At 40.2% G+C, this 23,136-nt stretch overlaps 1 protein-coding gene across 1 annotated transcript in view; it reads left to right on the forward strand.

The window, feature by feature from the left end:
* The window catches only part of ZNF423 (zinc finger protein 423), a 192,374-nt gene that overhangs the window by 88,245 nt on the left and 80,993 nt on the right, over nt 1-23,136 (forward strand). The window contains exons 3-4 of the mRNA XM_009997455.1: nt 1,847-5,070; nt 11,615-11,699. Of these exons, the coding sequence (XP_009995757.1) occupies nt 1,847-5,070; nt 11,615-11,699 (3,309 nt within the window). The remainder of the gene's footprint in view (nt 1-1,846; nt 5,071-11,614; nt 11,700-23,136) is intronic.

The following is a 23,136-nucleotide window of genomic DNA, read 5'->3' on the forward strand; positions in this document are numbered from 1 at the left end:
CGCAGGCGGCTGCCGGCAGGGATGGGGGGAACATGGGGTCCCCGGGGGCAGCGCGAAGCTGCGCCGACAGCCGGGCGGGTGGTGGAGGGGCCTTCAGGTTGGAACAGGAGGCTTTGTTGCAGCCGCAGAGAGAGGCTGGCTCATGTCTGGGGGAATAAAGCCTGAGGAAAGTTTATGTTAAAATCAGGGGCTCGTGGCCTGTGTTTTAGGTTCGGGCTCAGCTAGACTTGCAGGAGTTTGTTGAGCACAAAGACCTGGAGCGTCTTAGAAGCGTGGGTGCTCGCTGAGGGTCACGGTGCATTTCGGGAGTGGGAGGAAGGGCTTTCTGACCGTCCAGTGTCTCTGCTGCAGGAGGTTTAGTTCAACAGGGGAGTGGAGCTCCCTGGGGCGCGTGGGGCGAGGGGAAGGCGCCCAACCCCTGTATCCCAGAAACAGTCAGCCCTGTTGTGCTGGAAAAACTGGTGTGTTTGGTTTAGTTTGTCCAAGCTGGCTCCACTTCCTCTTTTCCTGGGCTGAAAAGGAAGGTCTTTGCCAAAGAAACGGTGCCACAGGAGCTAGCCTCTTACAGTGGTGATATCCTCATTAGCCGAAGCCTTTCTTTGAGAGCTGCTCCGCCGTACATGTGCTCCTCTCTGCCTGGTGACTGCAGTTGGCAGGCACGAGGAGTGCGCGTGTGGCAGCCTACACACACAGTTGGGGATTTTTTTATTGGTTTGTTTTAGTAAGAGCTGAAGTAGGAACATTAAATGTTTTATAAGGACAACATATCTGGAGAGCCGGTTCCTTTTTTGAATCTGCAAATGTATATGTGGTCAGCGCCTTCCCTTATTTACATGCATTTTATTTTTGCTTCATTCCATGGTTCAGTTTTATCTCAGACTAGTGACATTTTTTGCTTTACTCAACATCTCTGCATTTATTGGAATTAGGATATTTGAACTCATTCTCTTCTGTTTCTTGTTAACAATTCTGTTTATGAAAGCTGCCAACATTTTATGTATTTTTCCTAAAATGACTGTTTTGCTGCTGGAGCTAGTGCTGTGTTTCTTTATGGTAATATCAAATTATAAAATATTTTCCAAAGCCTCATATTGAGCAAAGGAAATACTTATTAAAACAGATGCTGGGCCATTGTTGGTTTATCCTGAAGTTACAGAATCACAGTTGATTGTTTTGTGGTGTCTTGAGATCTCCAATGGTGATTTTCTGGGCTCTTTTAATTTGTTTGGTTTTGTATCAGGCAGGCAACATTACCTTTCATATGAATGAGTGTGGTAATGGTGCAGGTCTCTTCTCTGATTTTGTTTGAGCTGTCTCAAATCTGATGCTTTTATTTCCCCTAGATGTTTGACTCTGCTTTTGAGCAATCTTTCATTCTGTTACAGTTTTGAGGCAGAACTGAAGGATTTTGTTTAATGGAGACATGACTTAAAATCATCTTAATGTAGCATTTAAAAAGACCCACAAAATCACAGGTGATCACTTAACACTGTAGCTTTTTCAAAATGTTTGTTTTGCTTCATTGCACATTGTGTTTTGCTTTCTTTATTTGTTGTTTATTGTTTCACAGTACAGTGAGCAGGTGTTAAACCTTCTAAAGAAAAGTATTTTTTATTAATGCTACATGTTGGCTTATTTGTGAATTATGTGTACAAATAGACTTTTATTTCTTATTCTCAAATCTCCTTTGAAATTCAAGAGAGATTTTTTGGTCTCTTTTTTTTTTTTTTTTTTTTTTTTTAAATGCTGTAGTAGCAGAAGCCCATAGTGTTGTTGAGAGCTTTGTCCTTATTTCACAGATGCACTGGGAATTGTTTTTAATCTCCTTTCTGCTTTCCCATTACAGATGGTGATGACGACCCACAACTCTCCTGGGTGGCTTCATCTCCCTCCAGCAAAGATGTTGCATCACCCACTCAGATGATAGGAGATGGGTGTGATCTTGGCATCGGGGAGGAGGAAGGGGGGACTGGCCTGCCGTATCCCTGTCAGTTCTGTGATAAGTCCTTCATTCGCCTGAGCTACCTTAAAAGGCACGAGCAGATCCACAGTGACAAACTACCTTTCAAATGCACCTACTGTAGCCGGCTTTTTAAGCACAAGAGGAGTAGGGATCGCCACATAAAGCTTCACACAGGGGATAAAAAGTACCATTGCCATGAATGCGAGGCTGCGTTTTCTCGCAGCGACCACCTCAAAATCCACCTGAAAACCCACAGCTCCAGCAAACCGTTCAAGTGTACTGTGTGTAAGCGTGGGTTTTCATCTACCAGCTCGTTGCAGAGTCACATGCAAGCTCATAAAAAGAACAAGGAACATATGGCAAAGAATGAGAAAGAGGTGAAGAAGGATGATTTTATGTGTGATTACTGTGAAGAGACATTCAGTCAGACCGAAGATTTGGAGAAGCACGTAATGACACGCCACCCACAGCTTTCTGAGAAGGCAGATTTGCAGTGTATTCATTGCCCTGAAGTATTTGCAGACGAAAACTCGCTGCTCTCACACATTCATCAAGCCCATGCCAACAAAAAACACAAGTGCCCTATGTGCCCAGAGCAGTTTTCTTCAGTGGAGGAAGTCTATTGCCACTTGGACAGCCACAGACAACCTGACTCCAGTAATCACAGCATCAGCCCTGACCCGGTCTTGGGGAGCGTGGCATCCATGAGCAGCGCAACGCCCGACTCCAGCGCATCAGTGGAAAGAGGTTCCACCCCAGATTCGACCTTAAAGCCTTTGAGAGGACAAAAGAAAATAAGGTCTGTGGACAGAGAGGAAGGCCAGAACTGGTCTAAAGTTACTTACAGCTGCCCGTACTGCTCGAAGCGTGATTTCAACAGCCTTGCTGTTCTGGAGATCCACCTGAAGACCATTCATGCAGACAAACCTCAGCAAAGCCACACGTGCCAGATCTGCCTCGATTCCATGCCTACACTGTACAACTTGAATGAACATGTGAGAAAGGTGCACAAAAACCATGCCTATCCCATGATGCAGTTTAGCAACATTTCTGCCTTTCATTGTAACTACTGCCCAGAGATGTTTGCAGATATCAATAGCTTGCAAGAACACATCCGTATTACTCACTGTGGCCCAAATGCTACCCCTCAAGATGGCAACAATGCTTTCTTCTGTAATCAGTGCTCCATGGGCTTTCTGACCGAAGCAACCTTGACTGAGCATATTCAGCAGACTCACTGTAATGTAGGAAATTCAAAATTGGATTCCCCTGTCATTCAGCCAACACAGTCTTTTATGGAAGTTTATTCATGTCCTTATTGCACAAACTCCCCCATTTTTGGCTCCATCCTGAAGCTTACAAAGCATATTAAAGAAAACCACAAGAACATTCCTCTGGCACACAATAAGAAGTCAAAAGCGGAGCAGAGTCCAGTTTCTTCTGATGTTGAAGTCTCTTCCCCTAAAAGGCAACGGCTTTCTGCTAGCGTCAACTCGGTGTCTAATGGTGAATACCCGTGTAATCAGTGTGATCTAAAGTTCTCAAATTTTGAAAGTTTTCAAACGCATTTAAAGTTGCATTTGGAGTTGCTGTTGAGGAAACAGTCTTGCCCTCAGTGTAAAGAAGACTTTGATTCCCAGGAGTCTCTTCTGCAACATCTCACCGTACATTACATGACAACTTCAACTCATTATGTATGTGAGAGCTGCGACAAACAGTTTTCTTCGGTGGATGATTTGCAGAAGCATTTGTTGGACATGCATACTTTTGTGTTGTATCACTGCACCCTTTGCCAAGAAGTTTTTGATTCCAAGGTATCTATCCAAGTGCATCTGGCAGTCAAGCATAGCAATGAAAAGAAGATGTATCGCTGCACAGCCTGTAACTGGGATTTCAGGAAAGAGGTGGATCTCCAGATCCATGTGAAGCATAGTCACCTGGGGAATCCGTCGAAGTCTCACAAATGTATCTTCTGTGGTGAGACCTTTAGCACAGAAGTAGAACTGCAGTGCCACATCACAACTCACAGCAAAAAATACAACTGCAAGTTCTGTAGCAAAGCTTTCCATGCCATCATCTTGCTTGAAAAGCACTTGCGGGAAAAACACTGTGTTTTTGATGCTAGCGCTGAAAATGGTACAGCTAATGGCATGACCCCAACAAATAAGAAGACAGAAGGGGCAGATATCCAGAACATGTTAATGAAGAATCCAGATACTTCCAACAGTCATGAAGCCAGCGAGGATGATGTAGATGCTTCTGAGCCCATGTATGGCTGTGACATTTGTGGGGCTGCCTACACTATGGAGGTCCTCTTGCAGAACCATCGTTTGAGAGATCATAACATCAGGCCTGGGGAGGATGACTGTTCTAGGAAGAAAGCAGAATTCATCAAAGGTAGCCACAAGTGTAATATCTGCTCAAGGACCTTTTTCTCAGAAAATGGCCTCAGAGAGCACATGCAGACCCATCGAGGTCCAGCTAAGCACTACATGTGCCCCATCTGTGGGGAACGTTTCCCATCACTCCTGACCCTCACAGAGCATAAAGTCACTCACAGCAAGAGTTTGGATACAGGGACATGTCGGATCTGCAAAATGCCACTGCAGAGCGAGGAGGAATTTATCGAGCACTGCCAGATGCATCCAGATCTCAGAAACTCCCTCACTGGGTTTCGTTGTGTTGTCTGCATGCAGACGGTCACCTCTACCCTTGAGCTGAAAATTCATGGAACGTTTCATATGCAGAAATTGGCAGGAAACTCTGCAACCTCGTCGCCCAACGGCCAGGCCTTGCAAAAACTCTACAAGTGTGCATTGTGCTTGAAGGAGTTCCGGAATAAGCAGGACTTGGTAAAGTTGGATGTGAACGGCCTTCCCTATGGCCTTTGTGCTGGATGCATGACCAGGAGCACCAATGGACAGTCTTCAGGCTTGACTCCACAGGAGGTGAACGAGAGACCATGTGGCAGTCTGAGGTGTCCAGAGTGTAGTGTCAAATTTGAAAGTGCTGAAGACCTAGAGAGCCACATTCAGGTAGACCACCGAGACCTGACGCCTGAAACTAGTGGTCAAAGGAAAGGTACCCAGACGTCTCCTGTTCCCAGGGTAAGTACAGCTGGACTTTGAAATGTCTGAGGCATAAAATGTAGACTTTTAATGTGACTGAGAACTGATCTGATGTTATTTTTTTTTAAACTGTCACTTTATAAATTACTTGTGCTACTAAAAAACCAACAGAGCAGGAAGAAAGTTTTAGTAACACCTTAGATATATTGGATACGGCTCAGCCTTGCAGGCACCTTGATTCCTAGTGGCAGCACATCAGATTTTTTATCATGAAACTGCCCTAGATTTACCAACAGAGACACTTGATCAGTGGGGATTGAGTTTGTCCATGAATTCTGGTGCTACTGAACTGGCAGATCTGGAAAAGATGGGGCATTTAAAAAAAAAAAAAAAAAAAATGTTGCTGAGAGTACTCAAAGCAAAAAACCCTGATATCATACTCAAGTGAGATTATTTATTAACAGGGGACTAAACACAAGCAGGAGGATAAAGGAGCTTTTGAGGAAAAATGTAGTTAATTCATCCTACTCCCCAAATTCTCACATAAACTAAATTTCTGTGCTAAAGACCTTGTCCTTATGGATGTCTGTCAGAGTGAAAATTGTGAGGCTACTTGGATGTGTGTGTGTGTATGTATGATTTTAAAAGTTATTCTAAAAGGATCAGCTTCATGGCTCTACTGTTAGATCAGTAGTTTTCATATCAAATCTGGAAATTGTTGTCTAATGCAGGTTACATGAGAGTATATTCTCTGCTAATGTTTGCAGATAGCCTGCTTTCCCATTTCTTAGCTTACAAGATAGTTGGGAACATGCAGATCCAACTAAGGTTTCAGAAGCCTACTCAGGAGATTAATATCATTTGCAGTTTATAGTCTTTCAAAATTATTTGTTGATGTTTTGGTTCAAGAATGGGCCAAGTCAGTCCTTCCTCTGTCAGGAACAGATGGAATGAGAAGTAGATTTTGGAAATCTTCTCAGGAGACCAACAGCAGACACATCTGAGTATTGATATCATCTGACATTTTTAATTAAACATGATGGGGTGAGATTTTCAAAAGTATCTAAGGAAATTAGGCACCCAACTCCTAATGAATAATTCCAGCCATAGATGCCTGTTTATGTCAATCTGCTAATTAAAGCACCCACAAACACATCTTACTGCATTAAAAGAACCTGAAAATACCATTCAGCTACAATACCAGAGGCTAGTAAGTAAGACAAGAAGACCCTACGTATGTCCTGAGGATGCAGGCTGAGGTACCTCCAATGCAGCTGGTACAGGCTGTGTCCCCAGAGGGACTCGTTAGCTCTGGCTCAGTTCCAGGGCCATGTTGGGAAGCAGCATCTGGCTGGGCTGGGCTGAGCAGCACCCATTGGCCTCGCAGCCCTTGTTCCAGGCTTCTGACAAATCCCACTGAAAGTTTATTTTCTTTGTATTTTTTTTTTTTTTTAATTTTTTTTGTATAGTTTCCCTCTGCATAGTGTGAATGTGTGACTAAGCCTCCAGGCACACATACCTAATTCTGCAGAGGAATAAGAATGGAATTATCCCTCCTTTGCTGTGATGCCTTTTGGGAGTTCAGCTGGGACTCTGGCTAGGTCATTCTACTTCCTCCTCCTCAGGCCTTTACTTCTGTCTAAATTCCTTAAAACACCCCTATTCTCTTAGGTAGGACTAATTCTTACTTCATATTGCTGTGCCTATAGCCTAAAGTATTACTTTTTCTTTCCTCTTGACTGTCAGAAGCAGAACATGTGGCCATTTTCTCCTCTGATTTCTTGCTTTAACTCTTTATTTTCAGTGAGGGCTTCTGTACTTGTTCTCTCTACTCAGGGGAGAGTTACAAGTTCTTCAATAAGGTAAAGGCTTTGAATTTCATCCCATGAGGGCAGGTCTTAGTTCCTTTGTAGAAGATAATGAAAAATCAGCATTTGTGATGAGGCAAATTGCCCCTTCAGCAGGTGTCCATGGCCTCCGCATATGCTAATATCAGAGACCTTTATGGTATGCATCCCAGGAATAGATATATTGTTATTAGGAACAATTCGTTATCTTACCCTTCATTATAGGTACAAGGCCTGAATTCTGATATCTGTTCACATGGAAACTATTGGTGTTTCTCAAGGCAACAAGTGCCCTTTGTATCTGGCTAGCACAGACGTTTTAAAAGAATTTTAAATGGTGATAAATGCCTGTATTTCAAGAATAGAGTTTACTTAACTTCACTGGCTTTGTAGCAAAGCTAAGCAAGTTGAACATGATCTCTCCTGTCATCTTGTTATCATGCTGTGCACAGGTGAAATACCATTTCACTGGAGCAATCCTAAGTGCTCAGTGGATGTAGAGTAATCTGCAGATGTCCAGGCAAGAGCTGCTTCTCTCCAATCCTTGAGCAGGTCTACATTTCTTTTTAAAACACCTTATTGATTTTTCTTTCTTAAATGGGAAAACAGTTGAAGATTAGGACAAAGTACAGTCACCAAAAAAAATAGGGAGATTAGATTTTTAAATAGTGGGCACATATTTCAGAGGAAATGAGAATAAGCAGAATGAAATCCAAGCAAATGGAAAAGGTGACTATGACATACAAAATACCAAACTACTTTGGTGTTGGACATCACTCCACCAGCAGTTATACTTCTTGAATTGAAGAAGAGTGTGTGCAAGTCTAGAGGAATTTCAGAAAAAAAAACACACCCAAAATGGAAGGAAAGAGGAAAAGAAATATTAGCTCTTGATTAATAAAAAGGGTTTAAAAACATATAACCCTTGAAAATGCTGCTGTGTTCTGTTTTCCTCACATTTTAGTATGGCCAACAACCAGGAATAAGTATCTATGAATTCATCACCTATGTTTCTAGGACATCTAACTAGGATCCAATTATGCTGGTCAAGAAAAAAAATTTTTCAGATTGGCAAAGTTTTTGTCTTCTGTACGTGGAAACATCTCCATCAGAGGATTTGTATTACTTCACTTTAAGTGAAGTAAATGGTTTTCTGTATGAAATGTCACTAAAATGTGCCTTTCAGTAAAAGTTTCTCTAACATCAGTTTGTGTCTGATTCTTAGAGTTCTATATGAGCTATTCTATTGGAATAGGACTAAAAGTGTTCTTTTCAGATGAGCATCACAGGTGGAGGTACCATTCCCATATCTGGCACATGAATAGGTCAAGACCTTTTTTTTATTATGTTATGATTGCATCAGAAGCAACGCTTTCATTTTGCTGACCATATTTCTGTGCATATGAGCTTCAGTTCTGAATACTTGTTATCAATTCCTCTTAACGTGTCTTCTAGAGGAATGTGCATGTCTTGAGAAACATGACTAGTTGTTTACTACTGAGATTTCTCAGTAATCCTGGGAATAGTAACATTTCAGGCTGCTCTTTCTCTTATAAAAATTTATCCTTATTTTGTACCATAGTTTTAATGAACAATGCTTGTTCAACATTCAAAATAGCAAAGATTATAGAACTTGATTCAATTTCTATCTTGAATGATGTTACTATATTTAGCCCACCTAGGTTATTTGGACTGAAGAGGCAAAGGAGATGGCATAGAAAGTTGGAAGAATGAACGCTATTGTGCTCCATTCCTCAGTTCCTTTTCTCTTGCACACTTTCTTGGACTCAATTCCTTCTCTTTGTTCTCCCCTGCACCCCTTCTTTTCCTTGTAAATCCACTTGAATGAGGAATATTTTCTTTGTAAAACAGGAAACCATTTCCAGATTTAAAGGAGTACAGTCTGGAAAACCCATGGGAACAATAGTTACTTCAGAAAAGAAACCAGAACCCTCTGTTGTTAATACTACTACTTTGTGCCAAGATTAGAATTAAATATCTTGACTTAATGGGGACCGAGCTCTCAGCTGAAGGCCTGCTCATCTGCCTCATCTGCTCTCTTAGTCTTCTAGATGGTGTCATGTGGACTCTGTTAGCTCCTCAGAGTTTGAGCACCTTTGTTTACAGCCATGTCAAGACAAAACTTTAAAAAGAGATAACTGATATATTAATAATGTTTATGAAACTGTGATACCCACAAAACCAGTAGTAGATGATCATATTTGGCACCACAAGTAATACAACCTTGCCGTAAAACTAGTGCTTCCCCATTTACTGAGAATGGAAGTCTGTTTTTGTGACTTTCTTTTAAGACAATTGTTAACGAGCCAAAAATTAATCTCTTCCATCTCTTGGATATGCACTTGAGTGCTAATACAGCTATAGTTATTTTGTGGCCTGTATGAGGCCATTTATTAACCTCACTCTGCATCAAGTGAGGTATCCTATCAAGAGAACATTGGCTCAGTTAAGCTGCTCTTTTCCATGCATATGTCTCAGCTGAGGCTAAAGATAATCCTGAGAGGAAGTCTGAATCTGCCATCTTCTCTGAGGGGTGGTCACACACGCAGAGTGTTTTATGTTTGTGAAATGGTGTGGAGGAGTTTGCACTGGGTCTGTGGATAAACAAAGACATCCTGTCTCCAGATCTGTTAGTAAGTAGCTTGCAGAAGCACCGAAATCAATTAAAAAAATGAATCATTTGTCTGTATTTAATATAACTTTAAAGATCTGAAATAAGAGTTGAGCTAAAGTAATGTCCTTAGCTAGTTACTTGGGGAACACTCATAACAGAGATAAGTGTTGCATAAGGCATTGAATTTAGTCAGCTTTGAAGTTGTAAAGAAGGGGAAAGTTTCAAGTTTTAAATGTGACCACATGAATCATGCACCACCCAATCCCATTTTTCTTTTCCAGGGTATTTTTTGTTTTGGTTTGATTTTAAAGTAAGGAGCCCTCAGTGTTTGTATGCCAGTGTGTCTGAGAGGACATGTGTGTGTATGTGCACTGTGCTTGTCTGCCAGAATAGATTCCCAAGAAAGAGTGCTGCAGAAACCCAGCTGCTTTTCCATTAACAGCCTTGATTTCCAAATGGACTCCAGGAGGATTCTTTCTTGAGCTGCCTAGGGATAACTAGCCAATCCAAACTATTTTCTTTTATATGGTTGGCTGTGTCAGGTTTCAGCCAACGGAGTGTAGCCTTCTTCCTATTTTGATGTTAATCACCCATTGTTATTTTAGCCTAGAAAGCTCTGCCTATGTGCAAACACACTGCATACGGAATTCATGGAATACACATAACATCCACAGACTGGTGCATTTGTTATGATGTTATTACAACATGTTCGTTAACGTCCAGCAGGCTAACTTGTTGCCATTGATGACATGGGAAGTAGTTAAGAAGCTCTTGGCAGCACCTAATTTGTTCTTTCCTCAGCAGGTGCTCAAGGAAATTGGATCCCACGCGCAGAGGAGGTGACAGCAACTCCTCTGTTTAACTCAAAACTTCTGACTTATTACTGCTGTCCACAAAATGGGATTCTATATCTAAGCATGGGGCAGAGGCTGTAAGAAAAAACAATGTGCATCTAAAAGCACACCAAAAATGGCCGCAAAATATTTTGCCTCAGAAAAGTTCAGAGAGTGTTGTTTACTGCGTGCGGTATCTCAGAGCTAATGGCCTGGGATGCTCATCTATTGCTCAGCACATGGACATTTCTCATCCTTTCTGCTGCCATCCACTTTAGCCGTAAGGATACAGACCACGTAGTCGTGCTCATGCCTGGTGGCAAGTGCTGCAGTACAAGTTACTCTCTAGGAAGTAGGCACAAAAGGCCAAATTTTTCTAAATTGTGTGTAAAAAGATGTCTGTTTGGCTGGCATATTCCATGCAGTACATGAGCATGCACCACATTTCTACTTTGGGAAGTAAGAGTTTTTGCAAGTGTAAAGATTTTAGCATGATTTTTTGTTGTTGTTGTTTTTTCTTCTTCCTAGCTTGCATGTCGAATAAGTTTTCATCAGACATTTTAATTTCTACAAATTCTTGCATTTTGCCTGTCATGTTGCACAAGTACATGCACCACTGTCACGCTGAGTGCAAATGCCAGTTTCCCTGTTTGAATAAATGGTTCATGTAATTGCCTCTTCACACCATCTCCTGACCTGCAGCTAAGCCTCCCTGGTATGACTTTGAGACAGAGAAAATACAAAAAAGATTGTGCTAGGAGACCATTCTTTGGGGTAATGCAGTTTGTCCAGGATTTCTGATGGGAGAGCATTACAAAATGTGTTTTTTCCTTTTGTCCTTCACTTCCTCAAGTAACTACATGTGTTTTGCCTACTGTATTTTGAGTGTAACTAAAGATGGAATTTTTGGAGAAAGCTGATCTTCTGAAAACAGTGTCTTTTATTTCACTCTGCAGGAATGTTTACTGCAATGGGTTAAATGACATGAGCAATCTGATTATGGCCAAAGTACTCAGTCAGATTTTCAAGTACTAGAATTTGAAATGTTCAAAGTTGAAATTAAAAATTCTCCTAAAGCAGGCTGTTAATTAGACATTGGATTTATGGTCCCAGAAAAGCCCAGCCTGAATTGGTGTTTTGTTGGGGAAATGTGAGCAGGAAAGGCCTCAATGGAGGAAGACAGAAGCACATAACATGCTATATTCATGATCACACTTGCCTTATGCTACAGTACAGTTTTCTCTAATCTCTTTTTGGTTATTAAACAGAAAAAGACCTATCAATGCATCAAGTGCCAGATGACCTTTGAGAATGAGAGAGAGATACAAATCCATGTCGCTAACCATATGATTGGTAAGACATTCTTTAAACTAGGCCACTCATCGGCTGCTTGTTTTTGCTACTCTTTGAAATTCACTATTCTAATAACTTGTTAATATTCATGCTGCAATTTATATTTTTTATCTTTCAAGGAAAATGATTTTGATGTCATGATTCTTCACTTCAAAGCTTTTTAAATATGTGGTTATAAAAGTGTTACTGCTGAGCTTTTTTCCTTATCCTTTTGAGTCCTCATGTAGCATTTTCATTTATATTAAAATCAAACTTTTGACAGTATCTTCCATTTGATAGCATAAATTTCTCTCTATCCATGTAAAAAGTACTTGCCAGTTGTCAACCACTTAGGAGCAATTATGTTTCAATTTTGTATGTCATGACATTGAATAGATTCAACTGCTAGCATTTTCCCAGCTAAGTGTGACGAATTCCTGAGGAACACTGTCAAAACAAAACACTTGAATTTATTTCAGTGGGTTCTTTCTTCTTTTTCCAACAATTCTGGACTTCAGAAAGTTCAACTTTTCAGACTTACACGTGTTTTAAAAATCAGTGCTTGCTGCCTTCTGCTACAGTCCTGTTGCAAGAGTTTGTAGTAAAGTGTTATTGTAATCTGATGGGTTGTATTTCTGCTGCAGCTGTATGATTGCTTTTCAGATGAACACAAACAAATGTTTTTCCTGTCTGTACAGATGTTATAAATATATAAGTTGGCTGCAGAGGTCAGTTTATTTTGATGCGTAGACCACAAAGGAGTTACTTACACATGCCACTGTAGGCATATGTTGGATGAAATTCTTCAAGGACCCTACAGCACACTCTGTGTGTCTCGTATGTTCACATGCAGTATTTATCTCCTGTAAGCATAATGGTTTTTCTTCAACATTTTTACATTTAGGAAACTATTCTCCCATCGATGCATGAATGTAACTCCTATTGTCTGAAGTGAATTATGCATAAACACCAGAGAGAGAAAAATACAGACTGACACAGTATTCACACCCCTACCCCCAAATGCAAAATATACATGTCAGTCACAATATTTTTCATCTGAGAGCCAGGCAGGAGTTTGAAGTCAATGTCAAGCAGGTTAAGATGAAGATATCTAAAAATGTTTGCTTTTGTAGCAGGTGTTAATGTAATCTATTATTTGCAAGCTTGAAGAGTGAGATCCTTGTTAATTGGACCATAGTGATTTCATACAGCTTCCCCTTCTAGATTTTTTTTTTTTTTAAAGAAGCCTGAAAGAAAAGTCCTCAGGCAAGCCTAACACTTGTTTCAACTTAATCCAGTATCTAATAAATTATTTTTAAACACAAAGGTCCTGAAGTGCTGAGTTAAGGTTCTGCTTGACTCGAGATGGGAGTTCTTTTTCCTCTCGGAAAGTTATGTCTTCATTTTCTAGTAACTGATGTGTGTTTATGTGTATCCCCAACTTACTGCTCTGTGGAATAATACACAATATGTACGACATTACAAGGTTCACTATTAGTGCTACAAGAAAACAACAGTGATAGAAGATGTAGGAGGCTGAGAGAAGTGTGATGCTACTGTTTGTGAAAATCGTACCTATTGTTTCCTTGAAGCTGCACATAAGTTACATATTTCAAAGGAGCCTCTATAAATACAGAGGTGTGCATGGACTCAGTTCTGCACACCTAAGACATGGTAAAAAAACACGTGATTATTCTATTGTGGGATCATGTCTTTGCTGAGATATGGACTGAGAATGTTTATTACGTTAATATGTTTTATGGTGCAGTTTAGCGAAGAGTGAAGTATAGAAACCTTTAATATGGAGCCAAGATTCCTCTTACTCTGAGCACCTCAGACATTCACAATGTGCTTGGGTCACTTCTTCAGGACATGTGACTTCCTCTGAAAAGGTGTTTTCAGTGAGTCCTGCTGTTGGTATTTGCTCTTCACTGGGGAAAACTGTAGGGGAAAGGAGAGACTAGATGTAACTGCTTCTCCAGCTGTGCATGTTTTTGGAGTTAATAGGCATTGTGCTGAGTCAGTAATAATGAGAGCAATTAATTGCCTCTCAGGATTGCTGCTGTGCCCTTTGTTTAAAGCTTGAGGGCCTGGATCCCTTACTCAGGCCATAGAAGAGACAGGCACGTGCCTCCTTCCCACTCAGGCCGTGATATTGATCATAAAATAAGGGGTGCAAGTTTCCCTTCTCTGTGGTAGACCAAGTCTACTCAGATGGGCAGTGAGAGAAAGAAGCTAATATAGCTGTTTCTGCAGCCCAGGGCTGTGTCACAGGGGTTATTAATGTAATCGTTGTCAATGAAAGATTTACAGAGGAGGATTTGTTTGAGCTGGGGGGGCACTGGGATCCCTGGGCGAGCGTGCGGGTGTTTGGGGTGCAGGGAGAAGCTCGTCCCTCTGATTGTTTCTCCTCAGGAGCTTAGGGGCAGGCTCATCTCAATGAACTTGTCTCTGTCTAAAATTAAGGTGTCTGGTTTAATGTAGTCATTGAGGTGCTGTCTGGGGAAAATGAATGATTGATACCAATCTAAGATAAGAGTTGGAGTAGGATAAGCATTTCCAGGGAGAGATTTTTATCTCTCTTTTGAATCTGAAGTGAGCCAAGACAATGAAGTTAGCCTTGGCATGTAATTTTTAGGTAAAAAAACCCTTGGCTTTGATAATCCAAGACCTCTCAGCATCACTTTCTTCTCATACTTTGAGAAACACAAAATCAATAGTTGAGATATCCTAAGCATTTGCTTAGTTTTATTCTGCTCAAGTGACTGTCAACAAAGGAATTCCTGCTCTGTAGCAGCAACACCTCTTAAGTATTGATGTCTGTAGTCTTAAAACGTGCATCCAGTTAAATATGCTGTGCCTCCCTCTTCAACTCTTAGCTCCTCAGACTGGAGCTGGAGGCCCTGCTCATAATTCATGGGGGTCGGGGTTTTATTTTTTTTCAAAGCTGTATTCAGGGAATTTCCAGTTCTACTCCTACACACCGCTTTGAAAAATTACCCTTCTGCACTCTAGCCCTTCCTATCCTGTGCACAAATACAAAGGCATATTGGGTCTTGTGCAGGGTCCCTGGGGAAGGAGCTGGCTGGATACATCCCCAGAGGACGCAAATGGTGGATGCTTCATTTTACACTGGGGGCTGTAGGAGGGCTGTAAGCAACAGCACAAATCTCCTCAGCTGTGGCTAGCCAGGAAGGGGTCTGTTTAGAAATGTTTTCAGCTGGAGTGGGTGCAATATGGAATTTTTAGAGACGTCTTTGAAACATTGCACTGATTGGGGCTCCTTTGAAACATTTCCATGCCCACAGAAAGGAGATCCCCCTTTGAAACTTTTACAGGCACTGGGGAGTCCACTTGGGAGTATATCAAAAACTTGCAGTAGTTCTTGCTGCCTCTGTACTTGCTTACCTCCTGTTGCGCTGACCTGGCAATATTTAAAGCTTCTCCCCCTTATCTCCCCACCTACCACTGCCTCTGATGTGCAGTCTCTATGAGATGCAGGGGAAGGTGGGCATATACAGCTGTGGGCTCTACAGGGGGCACTGAGCAGCCATGGCAGCAGAAGCATGGAAATCTGTCAGTGCAGCTTCTCCCCAGTGGCTGGGAAAACTGTGGAACTTCAAGCTTTGTCACAGGGCCACTGCTGAGTCCCTGTGGCAAGTGAAAAGTGGCTGCCCCCTGGAAAGGGCCCTGGTACGTGTCCATCCCACACTGCCAAGAGAGCCCCTGCTTGGAGCCCTGTGCCGAAAATATCAGAATTTGGCCCAGAATTTTCCTACTGGGTTTTTTAATGCTGTCTTGTTCCCACAGCCAGGTTGGGTGCCCTAATTAATATTTTCAGAGTGCACAAAATTCCACAGACTCGTTGCTCTCCAAGTGGGTCAGTTCACCCAGTATCAAGGGAAAGTGCATTCGGATCTGTGCTGGGCCTCTCAGCTGGTTGGGTAAGAGAAGTGGACACTGCTGTACTTCTCTGTCTTCGTTAGACAGGAGGATGTTTTCTATTTAATGTTCAAAAAAAGATGAACAGCTGTCCCCGCTGTTCTTTCTCCCTTTCTTTAAGAAAGTCTTCTGGCAAATGTGCACAGGAAGTTTTACTGGGCCTCAGTTAGTTCTGGAACAGGGAAAACAGTGATTCCTGGTCATGCTTTAACACTAGGGTTGCTGCAGGACCGTCCCAGCAACAATTCCAGAGGAGCTCCATAAGTATTTGTGGGCTGGCAAGAGGCTGCCCGACTCCTCAGGGCTCAGCAGAGCCCTTCCCTGATGCCCTCCTGTCTTTACACATGCAACTGTCAGCACTGCCAGTAAAAATTCACATGTGAATGCTGGTGAGCAGCGGGGGAGGGCTGGATGTGTTGGAGGTTTTGCGATGTGAAGCATGAGGCCCTGTTTGTGCTTTGAGAACCACTGGGGACAAAAGGGAGTGCTGGAGGGAAAACTTCCAGAAGTCACATTGAAATTGTTCAGTGGTCTGGTTCTTGGATTGCTGTCTGGATAAATACCTCCCTGTGTGACGTGATGGGGACGACCTAGTTAAATGCCATGTTTGGAGGAATGGGGAGAGTTTTCTGAGTACTGCCCTAAGCTGTGGCATATCATATATTTAGTGTAGGACTCCAAATATCTCAATTACTTTTGCTGCTCTTGGAGATCATGTTTCAAGTTCTGGAAGCACTCTGCCAGAATTAAACACAAAGAGGAGGGATAATGTCCATCCCCAGTTATGTTTTTTTCAGATGCATACAAGTATTCTAAAAAAAAATGACCAAATGTAGGTCTGTTTTTTTGTTAACATTTAAAAATAAAATAATCTATCAAAATAACAAAATGTATGCTGTTCGTAAGAAGTAAGATGCAGTAACAAATACAGAAATAATTTTTTAAAAAGCAGCTATTTAGAAAGATTTTATGTTTGAAAGAATTAGCAGTTGGTGTCAAGCTCAATCACTGAGATGAAGCAAGCACAGTGGTGAAGGGGTTGGGATAGCATTCAAAACCAAACATAAACCAATATCTTTCCAGTTATGTTTTACTCTTCTGTTTAAAAATTGAAGCAAACAGTTTTATCTTTTGATTTAGGAGCTCAAAGTTTCAATAAATTCTGATCTTAACAAAATGGCTGATTTTGGACTCCTACCAATGACAGTATATTCTAAGTGCACATATATGTGATAAGGATGTAGGTAAGGATCATTTTTCCAGACATCACTTGCATACATGTGGAAACACTAGCTTTAGGCATCTCTGATGAGGAGGTAAAGCATTTCTGATACTCAGGCCTGATCTTGTGAAGCACTTTGTTCCTTGTTCTCATTGATTTGGGAGTTGAGGATACAGTTAAAGCATATCAGAATATCTTACAATAAAACTTATTTCATTTTATATGAAATAAATGTAGTCAATATTGGAAGAAGGGCAGTTTTAATTCTTGCAAAATCCCATTTTCCTGTGTACTTTGTTTACTGCAGTACCCAAGTTCTAATTGATCTGATGTTTAAGGCTTCTATTTGCTAAATGCATTCCCTTCCATTAAGATACTGTCATGACAAACGTGTCCTGAGACAAAATTGTTTAATTCTTGAAAGAAACTCTGAAGACCTAAGTGCTAGTGTTAGTTAGTGTTTATGTGGTAGCAATGATGATGACATTGTAAAGCACTATCTTGGCAATAGCTTCCAGGCATTAAGGCAAATAAAAATCTGCCAGATTGTTTGAAGCATTAGATGCAAATTATCAACAGGAACATATTTCTGGACTCCACAGCTGAATGTGTGAATTAAATATGGAAACATTAGGACCTCAAAAATATTTTTTAACTTAGAGGTTTGTAAAGTGTATTTCAAGTAATTGCTCTTTTAATGCAAAAATGAAGGTACAACCCTGTGCTTGCTTCAATATCCAGTTCTATGTGGACTTACCTTAATGAACAGTATCTACTAGACTTTCATTTTGCAGTACCTGGCTATGATGAAAGATCCATTTTAAGAAAAAAAAAAAAAAGCAGCTAAGTGTACTTACCTCAGCAGATGAACAAGTTAGGTGATGTTTCCACATGCACATGGTTCCCCCTGCCCAGGGCCCAGGGCTGGCCAGAGTCCTGCTCACACTGCTGCGAGAGGCTTTGCCTGAATGGAGCTGCTACTGGCTCCAGTTCTGGGGCAGAGGGGTTTGTTTACACCCGTAGGTCCTTGGGTTAGTTTGTCTGACTCTTAAGACCTGGGTTTCTATTTTTATGTTAATTATTTTTAGCATTAAGCACTTGTGCGAGTAGTTAAATAACATTGTAATGAGACCAGTGTATAAGAAGCTTGAAATGTTTAATTCTAAAAGCCACACTTTTTTTTAAACAGTGTAGTCACTCTGAAAGCCAAATTGCCATTGCTAACAAACGGAAGCAGCTCCCTTTACTTTAGTATAAACAATATTGGCCCTTGTTATAATCTATTACTTAATAGGTTTCTTACTTTGAAACTGGCTTAATAACATTCCATTTTTACTTTCCCTTCCTTTCCAAGTCTCGAAAATTCATTACCCCAAATCTTAATAATTTTATCTAGTTGTACTGTGCAGATGTGGCCTCCTGCAATTGTTATCTATGCATATTTGTCCATACGAATTACTCAGTTTCATGAGAATTTAGTTTGTTTTGCTTGTTTATCTACTAGGAAAGAAATAACATTTCCCTTAATGTATTCCTTCTGCATTTTTCATTTCATTTACTATTTGGTAATAGTAGTTCAGTTTCCATTGACATTTTTTATAGCTGCTATGACAACATTCCTATTTTGCATGTTACATTCATAATGGGCTATGATCACAGTTTTACATTGCTTTCATTCTTTCTTAACTGTGTTAAGATTCCTTACAGCCTCCAAACCCAATTTTCATATGCAGTTTTGATTACACCTGCTTAGACATGTTCTTGGTAGTTTCATATTTATTCATAAAGGGAGCAGTTGATAAAACACCTTTTCTGCAATCAGTCTGAGTTTTAAGTGTGATATTCCTCCAAAGTTATCATTAGCAAGCACCTCAGTCTATTCCCAGCCTTTCAACATCAGTTAGTGTGGCAAAACCCGCTGCTTTTCAGTGAGCTTTGCCCTGTGTAGCAGTGATTTTTCTGTGTATAATATGGTTTTAATTTTTATTAATGCTATTAACCTTGTAAACTGTTACACGTTTGTATTTAAGGGTCTGCAGAGATGCTTTCTGCCTGCTCCTCAGGTATTTTATATACATGTGGCCATGTATCTCTTAAGTTCACAAACAAATTTCTTATCCCCTCTTTGCTAATCTCGAATCTGTAAAAGAAAGCAAGTCCTCTCACCATATGGGATTTGGGCTTTCCCTGCAGATGGTAAAACGACTCTACTCCTTCCCTGTGCAGAGGTCAGCACCCCTCGGTGTCCTACTTTCAAGGAAAGAACACCAGGGTATTTCTTGGGGGTGGAGGAGTGAGCAAAGTCTTGATAATTTCTAGGTGTAAACTTCGAACTTCATGTAAATAATGTTTTCAGGAAGTTGTTCTCCTGATGTGAATTTTGGGACTAATGTCTCTATCAGTTCTGTCCTAAAATCTAGCTGTTGATGATTTCTTTATAGGAGCTTATGATGGTTTTATCTGGAGAAAGTAGATTTTACCCCCATTTCTTCTTTATTTGCCAAAGAATTTATTGGTTTGGAAACATCAGGCACTGGTATTACCTTTATTGAGGGACAGAAAGCTTTGTGTCTTTTTGTGAGAGATAGCTGAAGTATGAGAAGTGAAAAAAGGACAAAGGAATGAATGTTCAGTGAAGCTGGAAAAACCCATACAAGTTTTGTTAGGAATTAGTTTAGTCAGAGTTATAAAATGCTCTTTTTACCTCTTTGGGAAAACGTAGACAAAGTTCTAGGCAGTTTCCGGTCATAGGAAAACAGAGAAGAAAGGATGTAAGACCTTAATTATAGCAAACTATAATTAAATCCCTTCTCTACTAATAAAATTCTGAATTTCACTCTTTCTGAATACCTGTTTCAATATTCAGCAGTTCTGAGCACTGGAGCTAAAATGGTTATTTTTCTTCTTGTTATTATGGAACAACCCTTTGCTTTAGAATCAGTAAGGGTACTGCTGTATATTTGGAGAGCTCTAACTTTAGTTATCAGAGGAAAATGGTTTGTCTATATGTCTATGGTTTGTTCCTTCTGTTATTTGTTTGACTTCAAAGACAGACAGTTGGCCCATTGCTTTTAATTATAGTTCAAACTAAATGGCATCCTTAACCTTGGGGAAGATTTAATCTGGTCTCCTGGAACAAGAGGTTACTGACTGACATGGCCCTTAAAAAGTATTTCTGTTTTCTCATAGCTGGTAAGCAACTCAGGTCTGACAGCCCTCCCTATATACACTGCCTGTTTGGGGTACTGGCACCTTACTTTTTTTTAATTTGTGGAGGAAAACATTTCTACCCTAAGGTTGCCTACAAGTGATCCCCATGGAGGAAGCCCTGTGTAAATTACTTAAATGCTTTTAACTTTTTTTTCAGTGTTTCAAGGCTCCTGGCACAGTTAAAGCCTTTGCATGAACGATCTCTGTCATTTGCACCAGATGTGTTTGCTTTCTTGTGTAGCAAATTTTTGTTACAAACTCCTTTTTGTTCAATTTATTAGTAACTTTTGACAGCCTTGGGCCTTTGTAAGAATCAGGTTTTTAGTGAAGTATTTTGACTGGGCAGATTCTTTGTATGCCATTTTAAAAATTAAATTTATTTAATTAAAGAATAAACTTACCATTCTTGCAATAGCAATGACTGTGTGATTGCACAGTAAGCTTGAGGAAGAAGACTTCAGGTTGTCCCTGTCAGGCTTCCTTTGCAGAAGTGTCAAACATAAAAGAACTGGAAAATCATTATTTTGTAAATGAAAAAACTTTTTTTGTCCTACAACAACTGACAGAACCCAAAGAAACCATGTTTATGAACACCATGGTCTTCAGAAGACAGAGCTCCACAGCTGGCCAAAACACCTTACTGGTGATGGTGCTTTCCATAGCTGTTTCACTAACAGTCTCTCTCCTGCCTCTGCTTTTTGTTCTGTGGTTTTTCCTGCTGGCACAAACCCAGGGACAGATGGGTGAGTGAGATGCAGACCCCACGGGGAAGAGTTGAGCCTTTTTACCTCCTGCTTCTTGTAGGTACAGGCCAAACACAATTGGTTCTGGTGTTTCCTTCTTTTGCACCTCCTGAATTGGTGCTAAAAACGACACAAAAAATGGCATTGCAGGTAGGAAGGACAAGCACAAAGCCAATGTGGATGGATCGTTACTTCAGTCACTCTCAGCCTACTTGAAATTTAATCCCACCTTCAGACACACATCATTCAGCATTTGGTTGGACAGTCAAGGGCCTCAAAAACTGCCATATCTTTTGAACATTGTGCTTGTAACTGTGAAGTGTTTAAATTTTCTTATGACTGTATCTTGTTCTACACTCACAGACAAACTTTTTTAGTGTGGTTCAGGCTAGGCAGATCAACTGGGTCTAGGTTTTGCTCCAGGTAGAGTTGGGTATTTTCAAGGATCAACATCAACTAGCACCACGGGTATGTCCTCTGGTGTTCTGTTTTGCATGCATCAGCTATCCCATATTATTGGGGTATGGACAAATATTTCCTAAACCCCGTGACTGTGAGTTATATCCAGGAATAAATATTGGCAACAGAAGTTAAATGATGAAACCTCATGCAATGAACAGTAACTGATTCAAGCTGGGCCGGATATAGATAAAGTCAAAGAAAAGAAAGTATTACAGTAACATTTTCTCCTCTTTTAACTTTCTACTTGAGAATTTTTTTCTCTTTTTTTGGTAAAACAACAACAAAAACCCCCAAACAATAACCAAACAAACAAAAACACAAAAAACCCACAAAAAACCAACCAACCAAAACAAACAATAAAAAACAAACAAAAGAAAAACAAAAAAGAGCAAATTTTGATTCAGTATTTATTCTTAAAATCTAGGATTTGGGGGAAGAGAAAGCATACTAATCCACCCTTTAAAATATATTAAAACTGTTAATAGCTGTGCCTCCACTTACAGAAGAACATCAGTGGAGAGAATTTCCTTTGGAAGCTATTTCATCTATGCCAGAAACTGAAATCAGCGATGTCTGTGTTAAATCTGAGTGCACTTTGAGGAATGAGGAATTGATGTTATTTTAGTTGCTTGGTTAGTTTACTTTTGAAAACTTAGGGGGAGAGTGGTAGGGTTTTTTAATCTAAGCCTTTTAAAGTTATATATCCTTTGACTTAGTTCAATAAAGAAAACTTAAAAAAATACATTTAAAAAGCAATATACAACCCTCCTTTTTTTTGGTGTGTTTGTAGTTACAGTAATTAAAGAGTAACTTAAGTCTGTAGTCCTTTCAAAATTTTCTTTTGTCTCTTAAGAAAAAAAAAAAAAGGAATGCTGACTACCCCTAAAGTTATACAGAAACCCAATACTGCAAAAATACTTAAGGTATCGGAAAACTAAAATGTGTTATTAGAGCATTATGAAAAGGAAAGTTCGGTTCTTTTCATGTTTTCACTGAGAATTGTACTGATGTTTTTTGGTGTGTTAACATTGTTAACATCCACTGTCAGGGCATCCAATGGTAGCCATAATTGTCTTTTGCTGTGGGCAGAGCTCCATACACAAGTGTTCAAGTTAGGGTCCACGTAGAGTTGATGTGGGGAAATTTGCTCTGTGTTTTCTGAACTGTGTGTTTTGAAAGAGAAATGTGCAGTTGCTTTTAAGTGCTTCACTGCCAAGCAGCTCAAGATGGTGAAGGTTAGCAGCTTTGGAGTTCAGCACAGACATCTTTTGTAAACTATTAACTACCAAGTGGTTTGTGTTTGATACACCAGGAGTTTCCTGCATTCTAAACATTGGTCTGTGATTTTAAAGAAAATAGACATTTGTCATGCAGGCTAGGAGGCCAGATTCCAAGTACCACAAAGGTGTGGGTCTGATACCTCTAGAACTATGACTATGACTTACATTTTTTCTTATTAACACATGAAAATACAGAGACTTTTTTTTCCCTTGTAGTGGAAATACTATTACACTGTAATTGTACAAGGTGTAATTATATCTATCTTGCATCTTTATTCTTGTTTGAATATGACTTACTAGGAAAAGAACTCTAGAGACCCAAAATGCTTACATTAAATGGCCTAGTCAAAGAGTTGCCCCATTTTCCTAAAGCTTAAGCCAGGGAAGTGGTTGCCATTTGCTGGGTAGCAATACAGTAAAAGCACATCATTGTACACAACATTTTATTTGGACAGCTGTATAAAAATGGCAACACACTGTGAAATCCATTAACAGCAAAACATGTTAAATTCAGCAAAATGCATCTCATGTGGAACACTGAATAAGAAATTATAGTCTGAGTTTTACTGGTTGGTTATCAGAGTCTGTCTTGAATGAGG

This window comes from Chaetura pelagica, unplaced genomic scaffold, assembly GCF_000747805.2.
Source record: "Chaetura pelagica isolate M959 unplaced genomic scaffold, ChaPel_1.0 scaffold425, whole genome shotgun sequence".
Taxonomy (NCBI): Eukaryota; Metazoa; Chordata; class Aves; order Apodiformes; family Apodidae; genus Chaetura; species Chaetura pelagica.